Here is a 10,688-nt window from a genome sequence, read left to right on the forward strand (position 1 = left end):
CTTTCGACGGCCTCCATCCCTTGCAATATCGACCCCTCTATTTGCATATTATCTTTATCTATGCTTGAAACATCACTTTGATCATATACTCTCGCACTTCGAAGAGTTGAAAGTATAACATACCACCATCGAGGTTATTGGGGGTTTGGATAGAAGATTACATGTTCACAAACACGTACAAGAGAGTTCAAATCATTGTGACATAAACCATGTCATAATACAATTAGCAAGCAAATGACTCCATGCATATATTCACAATGGGCCGGCAACACAAAGGTATCGTGCAAATACGTCTTTTTTTTCGGAATCTATTCGAGAAATCTAGATGGACCTCGTCGAACTGTTGCTCCAGCTCCTCCAAGTACCACTTTGAACCACTGCACATCGAATAGTATCATGGAGAAGCTATCCACCGTAATAATACTTTGCAAGTTCCCAAAATACTCCATTTCATCCACAACCGTGTTTGGATCCGTTGCTCGTCGCCGGCTCTCTTGCTCAAACCTTGCCATGACACCACAGTCCATTGTGGAGCGCATTTTGTCAATACACCCCACGCGAAAATAACGTCTGCACGACCATGCTGCATTATATATTTTGTATTGTACATTGAAACACTCAAATTAGATGTCGCATATAAAATTTAGATACGACAGATTCTAAACCCCTCATCACCTTTGGACTACATCCCCTCGAGAATTCCCACTCCTCCATTGAGACCTCTGTCCCTTCGTGAGATGCTGCGGTCAAGGCTTCATGCAACCATCGCATTGACATAAACCACGACATCTCCTCCATGCCTTCGGGATATCGAATCGGTGGATGACGCGTACTACGTCGGAATTCAGCTCGCGTTTCCTCTCGATCTTGCCTTGCAATCTGGTACTTGGCGAGCCACGTCTCCATGGAGGCATGGTGCAACATACAAAAGCGATTCACCTTCTCTTCCATTGAGGCATCCATTCTTTTTTCTACCCCATTTTCAACCACCACATCTCCAATCAGTCTATCATCGTCCTTCAACGCGACCATAGCATTTCATTATCTGGTTCCACCGTTGGTAGCCATTGTGAAATATGCACTAGCGCCTCAGACACCAACCAACCTTCGGCCATGCTCCTTCGGCCATGCTACCTTCTAGCCGAGCTCATTGTCGCACAAAACCTTTCAGGGTTTTCATAAAGCACTCCAAGAAGAATATCCATCGCGTATGGACAGGTCCTTCGTCCACAAGATGCACAAGAATGTGGATTTGTATCGTGAACATGCTGGTGGGCAGGTATTTCTCAAAGAGACAGACCATCTCCACTGCTCCCCACCTCGCGAATTCAATAGAGGACGTCTTAATCTCCTTATGTGAGATCCATTGAACCAAAGTCGACAACTTGTAAATGGCCCCGCGAATTTTTGGAGTAAGACATCCTACGATCACGATCGGTAGTACAAACTGCCATAAATGAGAAAGCATTATGAATAATGGCCACATTTCAAATAGCAAAATACCCACGCTAATTACAATCCATTCGTAATACAAACCTGACATATCTTATGCCAATCGTGGGATTTTAGCCTCGATAATTGGTCGTCTTTAGAAAATGCGGACCTGAGAGAACGCATCATACCCGTCGGAGTGCGGATAGACTTGATTACTTGCTTCACAATGCGCTCTTCTTTAGTGGACAAAACCCAAGGAGCGCGAGGAAGCTGCACGCGACCATCAGCACTCAACTGCGGCCAAAGCGCCTCCATCTTACCTACCTCCTTCAAATCCATTCGTGCCCCTATAGTGTCTCTCTTTCCTGTTATGTGGTCCCATAGCAAGCTGCCCACATTCTTGAAAATATGCATGGGATCCAACAAGTGGTTGACCTGTAAGTGGGTCCAATATGGCAACTCGTAGAAAACTGAGAATCGTTGCATTCCATTTGGATGTGATTCCGCATGGACCATTTTCAGCTCGTACCAGCTTGCGGTGTTCATACATATTGAAGGTCGTCCAAGGAAACCTTCCCTGAGTTCATGATCCTCCGGCAAGAAAGCAGCGTGTCCTTTATATACCATCTTCTTCATGGTTCGTGACCTTTGGGAGTCTAACTGTGGCCCGCATAATGAACATGCATGATAACCTGAGGTAACCAGACCTGTTCCAACACCACGATCTAGTGAATACTTGATTGAATGAGATAAAATATAGATATTACCAGCGAGAACAGAGGCCTGCTCACCTGAGCACTCTCCCAATCCTGGAAAGTCATACATCGTCCACATGAGAATGGCTCGAATATTGGCTGACCGCCGACCATCGCGCCTGCTCATATCTTGCACAGTGACCCCCTTCTCCCACAAAATCTTAAGCTCATCGACTAATGGACGAAGATACGCGTCCATATTTTTTACTTTGTAGTGGTCTGGGACAAGCAAGCTAAGGATGAGATGTCCTTTCTTCGTAGAAAGCCATGGAGGAATATTATAGTTGACAAGGACTATAGGCCACACACTGTAAGAAGTTGAGCGCAGACCGAATGGGTTCACACCATCCATTGCGAGACCGAGCTGAAGATTCCTTGGCTCTCGCGCAAAGCCTGGGAAGGTAGAGTCAATGTGGCTCCATGCGTGCGAATCCGCTGATATTTGTTGAACTCCATCCGTGGACCTACTCTGCGCATGCCATGTTGTCAAGCCGCCATGTCGGACGTACGAAACATGTGGTTTATGCGGGGGATGAGCGAAAAGTGTCTGAGAACTTTTTGAGGGATGGTTTGCCCTTGTAAGTCTTGTTGTCGATACTTGTGAGCACCACACTTTGGACATGTCTCCATAGTCTTGTATTCTCCTCGAAACAGATAGCAATCGTTGATACATGTATGGATGTTATTGTAGTCCATGCCAAGCTTCCGTAAAACATGTCGTGCATCATCACGAGACTCAGGCATGGTATTTACATGTGGTAATATATGATATTTCAATAACTTGAAAAAAATCATAAAATACCTTGAAAAAGCACAAATGTTTGTAATAATAGTGTCAAAAAAATCAACAATGAAGCGTATGTACAAGGTACCTGAACAACTCGGTCACACTCGTATCGCTCCACCCGTATTTTACTTGCACACTTAAGAGTGCAAGCAGTGTCTTCAACCGAGATACTCGACACCCATCATATAATGGTATGGATGCTTCCTCTCTAAGCGGATCAAAAGTCTCGATATCCATGGGAATCAATGCATCGATCATTGCCTCCATCTCAAACTCCAAGATTATAGGTAGGTCTGGAAGGTTACATGTCTCCTCTGGCATTGACGGTATAGATTGGCATTGCGAGTGGTGAATTGGCTCCTACACTCCATCCATCGCACGCCCACGAACTCTTCTAATTGACCACAAAGGATGCACTCCCCCTTGGGACAAGACATTACCTCCCTGGATAGAAAATTTGCCAGCAAGACCCAATCTTATTGTATATGGTATTCAATTAGCTTGCGAGGACAATGCATAATTGATATTGACTTCAAATTACCGTTTATTGAAAATCTATAATCGCCTGATCAATGATCTCATATTGAAACTTGCCAAATCATCGTGTGTATTCTATAGATAATCGGTGTTTTCGTCTAATTGCCAACTTGCATTGAGAGCAAGGACATGGGACACGTTGATTAAGATACACCTCGTGATCTTGAACAATAGGACCTTCTTCGTTTTCCATCTTGTCTACGTTACAACAAACAATTTAATGACTTGTAATACAATTTGGGAAAACGAGGCTCAAATGGATAGCTTTATGGAGATGTATGTCAAGTTACAAGTTGACCATAAGCTCTTGCTTGAGAGGTTTTAGCCTCTGCAAGAGATTGAGAAGAAAATTTTGAAAAACATTGATGTTGATATTGATGCATCCATGGTGTTGAAATCTAAACTTCAAGACATAAGAAATGCTTTATTGATTGATGTAAAAAATGCATGGGACATAGTAGTTGAGAGGTTTATTGATGTTATATCTCGGTCATATACCATGCTTAAGGATTTGTTTGTCACGGTAGATAATTATTCATTATTGTAAAAAAAAAAGACATTGGTTCATAAGGTTCATGAGTTAAAAACTAAATGTTTGGACTTGACTAAAAGATTGGATAATGCCTTAGATGCAACTAGGAAAAGTGATGAATATGTTACTTCATCATTGCAATAAAAAGATTGGTGACAAGGATGCTATGATTAATGAAGTTCTTCACGAGATGAATATAGAGTTGAAGGGGATGGAACACGATTCTTCTTTGGGATTTAGTGGTGATCAGTCAATTATTGAGGTGTCTTCTTGTATGGCCATTATACCTTATATACCTAGCTACGGTCTCTAGGTTATGTACTTTGAGTATCTTAGAGGGGCTCTACTAGGATTACTTATACAACTGCACTAGAGGGCTTTGAGTATAAGTAATCCTAGTCAACAAAATACAACTTTGTCAGTAAATCCTAGTTGTATAAGTAATCCTAGGTGCCATTGATAAATATCACTTTCCACTTTATTTCATCATAGTTCTTTCTTAGTCTCATTTTGTTGACACCTAGGATTACTTATACAACTGCACTAGAGGGCTTTGAGTATCTTAGAGGGGTTCTACTTAATGTTACATATATATCATAATATGCATTAATCATGCATGTGTGTATGTGTGTGTGTGTGTGTGTGTGTGTGTATGCATGTGCGTGTGCGTGTACGTGTGTGCGTACATGTGCGTGCATGTACATGTGTGAAGTAATATCATGAAGTAGCAATATGTGTCAGCGTACACCCTAGTTATGGGATATCAAGATGTCAAGTAAATTCTATATGCTTATATATACTTACCCATATATTCATATATTCTTTCTAGCACAACATCAACATTAATGGTATAGAAAATTTATGAGTATCATTAAGGATCTCTTAGTCTAATAATAAACCAATCTCAACAAAAAGCATCTTAGTAATGTGGTTTTTTTGTCCTAGGTCCATATATAAAAATTAATGCCATCTATAAAATTTATCAACTTTTATTGTAATGATTGGAAGACGTCAAATGCAACAATGTAATACAAGGTTACCATGTCAAAGACGATATCAAATAGTAAAAATGTTTGTGCCTACGTGGGGGGGGGGGGGGGGGGGGAGTGTGTGTGTACCATAGTTATAAAATTTGTTCCAATCAATTATACTCATAGTCATAACCTTTGAAGAAAATATCCTATGCTCAATTTAAGGGATTCTTCTTCTATGGCAATACTTTTGGGTTCATTTTGATGAAGTACCATAATGACCATTAGCTAGGGGATCATTTTCTTTTAGTCCTTCCGTTGACTAGTTGGCATGATTACTAATTTGTTATGCCTATAAAGTTAATACAAAAACAAAGAATTATGCATATCACAATTAGATCCCCTACTTGGACATTATGAAGGATATGACCAATTTTAAGCCATCTTAAAGAGTCACCAATGTACGTGGCCCATGGTAAAGCACATTGCATACCATTATCGATAAGTCCATTATCGTGCATCTTAAATCTCCTAATTAGACTTTATAAAGTGTATGATCAATTTTTAGCCCTCTTAAGGAGTCGATGTAATGGTACCCATAAAAAAAGCAATGTGCATACCATTACCATAATCATGGATATGTTATCGTTCCAATATATACACACACAGGTGAACTACATCTTGAGTAGATAAAAGCTATCCATTTGAGTAGACATACATCTCTATAAAGCTATCCATTTGAGTATACATCTCTTTCTCTTTCTCTCCCTCTCTCATTTCCTCCCCCTCTCTCTCCCTCTCCCTCTCTTTCTCTCTCATTTCCTTTCCCTCTCACAATATATCCTAACACTCTCCAAAAGCAAAAGGGAGAGGGAGAGAGAGAATGCACTCTCCCTCCCTCTCCCTCTCCCTCTCCCTCTCCCTCTCTTTCTCTCCCTCTGTCATTTCCTCCCCCTCCCTCTCCCTCTCCCTCTCCCTCTCCCTCTCTTTCTCTTTCTCTCCCTCCCTCTCCCTCTCCCTTTCTTTCTCTCTCATTTCCTCTCCTAAACAAGCAAAAGAGAAAGTGATTTAAACCTTAGACAAGCAAAAGAATGAGAGAGGGAGACTCACCGATGAGATATGGCGACTCTGGGGTGGCTCCTTTTCGCAATGAAGGCTCCTCCTCTCCTTCGCGAACAACGGCAACGGCGGCGGCGAGTTTTTTTCCTCTCCCTCTCTCACAACGGTCACTCTCTCTCTTGCTCTCGCTCTCAAAACACAAAACGCAAAAATGTGAAATAAAGCCGCACTCGGTTTTGGCCTATTTTTTTTCCCTGTGGAGCGACGCTATTTGCGACGCAAATAGCGACGTGAATAGCGACGCCGGTACCCGCGTCGCTACCCGCCGTCGCTATAGGCTTAAATCCTTGTAGTGATACATACGTTTATTATTGTATGCATGATTATGATTTAAAACACTATAAAATATTCGACAAATTGTAACTACTAGCCTTATCCTTCTTAACAAAGAATGACTAAGTGTAAATCACACATGTATGATCCCACAATATAATGTACATCCCCGAATAGGAATCGATCCTGCAATGGAACAAGCCATCCCTCTCAATATGAACTTCATTTTAGTTAGATGAATTCTCAACATGATTGATTTTCATTATACTTTATGAGGGGCTAGGTGTGGCAATCATTTACTCGTGTGTAATCTTCTTCCAAATCCCATGGTAAATGGAAGACATTCTCATCATGCCTCATAACACACCCAAAGTGGACACATTCTCACTTCTTAAGGATAGCTTTTGTGGGAGCTTCCAACATACCACTTCACTCTTACAAGCAAGGAGTTAAGTCTAATCGATTTCATTGCCCTCCATGTAGGCCTACAAAGACCACCCTTAAAAAGATATTCCACGTATTACCTTCTCAGAAACTATAAATTATAACCAGTATGTGCCACAAGTTTTGTCCTTCGAAATGAAGTTCCATGTTAGCTTTCGAATTGAGCGCTGCTCCTGAGAGTCTTGATAATCTAAGGATAATGTTATGGAGAGTACTTGGCTAGACTTTGTGAGAGAACAAGATTTGAGAAAAGTCTACCTGGTAGCTGCTACTTGCAAATCGTATGATGATAGACGAGACGACAAACACGTGGCGAATTCTGAAACTGCCACGCCAAATCCCAACAGTTCAAGAAATACAAGCTTCATCTGACCAGTTAACACATGTCAAAATAGAGCGACACGCAAGCAACAAAAACACGAACCCGATAGCAAGCGGCGACCAAGACAAATATTCGACCAAAACGCCACGACACCATCATAGCATCATCATTAACGTCAGTCCCGCTGAGATCTCTCTCAGACTCTCTCTCTCTCTCTAACTAACCACATTCCACGGGCTCTGATCTGTCTTTCATCAGTCACACAGACAACTTATGCAAATTCAACCAGAACAGACCAAAACAGGCGACCACAGCCCAGCTCGAAATGAACAAAACTTACAGCTCTTTTAAATGTCGCGCATCTTTTCCGCCAGGAATCAAAGCAAAGCAATGTATACGAGGTATGATAAGCAACTTCTTACATGTAAGTGTGTCGTCCCCTATCTTGCTTTTCTACATGGGGGGTAAGCTACGGAATTCTTCAGAAGTTCGACTTACAATCTAAATCGAATCAATTGATTGATCATGTGGGGACATCTCGACTTTCTACTCAGGTGGAGGCGGCTGCTGGTGAAAAATCCAGCCTCCAGAAGGAAAGCTACTGGAATGCATGGTGCTACTATAAGGAGGGAGCTGCTCGTTGTGACCGAAAGCAGACGTGCTGATGACAGGATGATCTGGACTCGATATTCTTGTTGTGGAAGGCTGATTAATATGGTGATGTAGTATACTAGGGGTCGGCATCCCCCTAACCTGCTGGTGCTGCATAGTAGCCGCTCTGTCCTCGTAACTGCTAGTGAGCCTCCTCTCGAGGAGCTGCGCCGGGAAGCGTAGCATGCCCAGGCCGGCGGCCTCCTCTTCTGATCTTTGCATCTGGCCGATACCTGCGGCTGGAGGAATATTGATGTTATAACCAGATAACGAAGTCATGTTCGGCGCCTGGTCATGAATGTTTGAGGTGGACGATGCAACCCCTAAATGCGCGTGCTGCTGCATCAACGGCGACATTCTTCCAAAATAACTACTGGGAAATTGCGCGACAGTAACTGATGATTCACCTCCAGGCATAAAATCCTGCTGGCTATTCGTAGACGAGTAGTCCATCACACGAAAGGACGGTTGTATCACCTGATGCAGCCGCGAATGTTGAGATTGAAGCCCAGAAGGAGGCCAATCGGTGGAAGGATGCTGCATTAGGGCACTATCATGATGAGCTCCAAGCTGGCCAGGCGGTTGCTGTTGATCATAGATAAAATGATGTTGGCGAGGAATGTAGGGTTGCGTCCTCCTTAGGTTTGCTGGCGAGCTCAAGAAACGTTCACTAGGCTGTGGATATGATCTGAAGAGCGCGGAGGGGTCGTCAGCGTGGGGGTGGTTTAGTTGCTGAGGGGCAGCAACACCTGATCGGAGCTGCAAGTAATGCTGCATGGACATGTTGGAAAGGCCGAAGGGGGGACTGTGAGGGTCAGGTGGAGGGGGGGATATGATGCTCGGATTGTAGGTGAAGAGCGGAGGCTGCATGAGCTGGGAAGCCAGCTGCAAACTGGAAGCTGACGTGGGCAAGGGCCGCGAGGGCCACGTGGGAGGAGGCGGGGGGGAAGCAGCAGCAGGGGCGCCAGCGGCGGGAGGCATACGTGGCAGCAGCGAGAAGGCGCCGCCTGCGCCACCCAGCTCATTGCTTATAAGCGTGCTGGACCCGAAAGGGGTGGGGGGTGTAGCGGTGAGAGCGGCGGCGCCTGCATGGAGCTGCAGCGCCAGCGAGGAGGCGCTCTCGGGGAAGTTGAGCTTGGCCCTGGTGCCTCGAAAGTTGAGGGCCGCCCGGTCGTAAGCTCGGGCCGCTTCCTCCGCTGTATCGAACGTCCCCAGCCACACTCGCGCCGCCTTCCGGGGATCCCTTATCTCCGCTGCCCACTTGCCCCACGGCCTCTGCCTTACCCCTCGATATCGCCTCTTCTTTGGCGGCGGCTCAACCTGCTGATCATCCACTATTCCGCTGCTGGAAGCAGACCTCTTAATTCCTTCCTCGCCGTCACTCGACGGTAGTCTCGTATCTGGAGATGATACCACGGCACACATTAAAATCTCCCACACACACACTCTCTCTCTCTACCTCTCTCTCGCATACCTGAAGTCGATGAGCCCGGCAATGCGCTGGCCCTGTCTTCCTCCACCTCGCCTGCATCATACTCCGCCGGCTGCTGCTCCTGCTCATCTCCCGACACAATATACGACGCTGGTACTCGCGGCTTCGGATAATCGTAACCTGGCCAGTGCCATAGGGCAGCCCCTGAACCAGCTTCTCCCTGTAAGCCGATGATCGATGCAGCACCGGATGTACTTAGAGCTGGCACGAGCGAGGATAGCTGTTCTTGAGCGGAGTGAGACTGTGTTGTAGTCGTTGTAAGGCTGAGAGGCGGCAAGGCCGCCGATGTCGACTGTGGGGAACGAAAATCCTCTCGGGTTTCTTCGTGTTGTTGCGTGGGCCTCGAGACGTAAGAGAGGGCAGATATGATCGTGGACAGCTCTGTGCTTCTCCTCGACTGGCCATTCCTGAGATCAGGTATTATATCCACATCCGCCTCTCCCTCGAGATCAATCGCCCTCTCTCCTCCACGCGAGGTGCCCTCCTGATCCTCCCCTCGCCTAGCCACCTTCAAAAACCTTCTACACAGAGATCACAACAACGGTTAAGTCAGCACCGGACAAACTCTCGGTTTATATCTTCTCTTCTGTGCAGGGATTCAAACCCCGTTGGGTAACCCTAACTGTTGCTTCTTGTCCTTCTGTCCACCAGACCTTCATATTATATCTAGACGTCTGCTAAAGTAGATATATCGAGCTTTTGTTTTATTCGAACTAGCAGCTGCCTTTAATGTCAACAGCGTTGATCATGATATGTATCTGCACGCGCTTACAACTTTAGTGGAGAAAGTATGCACCAAGATGCCGTTTTATCCGCCATAAACATTCAAAGTTCAAAGCCTAGATACGAGAGATAGGAGAAAATATTAAAGAAATATATACCGGTAAGACTTTTCCTTGCTGTGGGCGGGTCTCTACGTAGGACAAGTCCGAACGAAGCTTGGAAAAAGGGGGCGAGGCGGGGGGCGGGGGCCGAGGGAACGCTCTCTCTCTATCGCTCGATATAGAACACATGCAAATATAAGATGGGAAAAGGAAGCGAATAAGGGCTGCCGTGCTAGAGGCAAAAGCCCGTGTGTCGGTCCTGTTTCTGCAATCGTAAACAGATTGAAGAGCCAGAGGAGGAGGAGGAGGAGGAGGAGGAGGAGGCGGCGGAGGCGCAGGAGAGGAGACGAGCTCTCACTCTGTATACGATGTTTCTCTCTCTCTCTCTCTCTCTCGGCGCCCTCTATCAAACCCCTACAAATCTACACGACAAGGACTTTATATAGTCCGAACTGAAAAGGGACGCTTCGCCGGTCGGGCCGCCCAAAATCCTTGCATCGCCAAACAGCCCTTCACGTGCAACGAGAATCATGGCAACAATCCTTCT

The 10,688-nt window shown here is 45.2% G+C and overlaps 1 protein-coding gene across 1 annotated transcript; it reads right to left on the reverse strand.

Moving 5' to 3' along the window:
* Positions 1 to 7,413: 7,413 nt before the first annotated feature.
* On the reverse strand, positions 7,414 to 9,843 carry LOC148031410 (uncharacterized; the record flags this gene model as incomplete). The annotated part of the gene is made up of 2 exons (XM_087685566.1): positions 7,414 to 9,225; positions 9,300 to 9,843. Coding segments are annotated over 2 exons (2,049 nt in total), but the record flags the coding sequence as incomplete, so codon positions are not given.
* Between the last annotated feature and the right edge of the window lie 845 nt (positions 9,844 to 10,688).

The sequence above is a fragment of the Lygodium microphyllum genome, chromosome 9 (genome assembly GCF_053477565.2).
Source record: "Lygodium microphyllum isolate KBCC chromosome 9, Lygodium_microphyllum_v1.1.10, whole genome shotgun sequence".
In the NCBI taxonomy this organism is placed as follows: domain Eukaryota; kingdom Viridiplantae; phylum Streptophyta; class Polypodiopsida; order Schizaeales; family Lygodiaceae; genus Lygodium; species Lygodium microphyllum.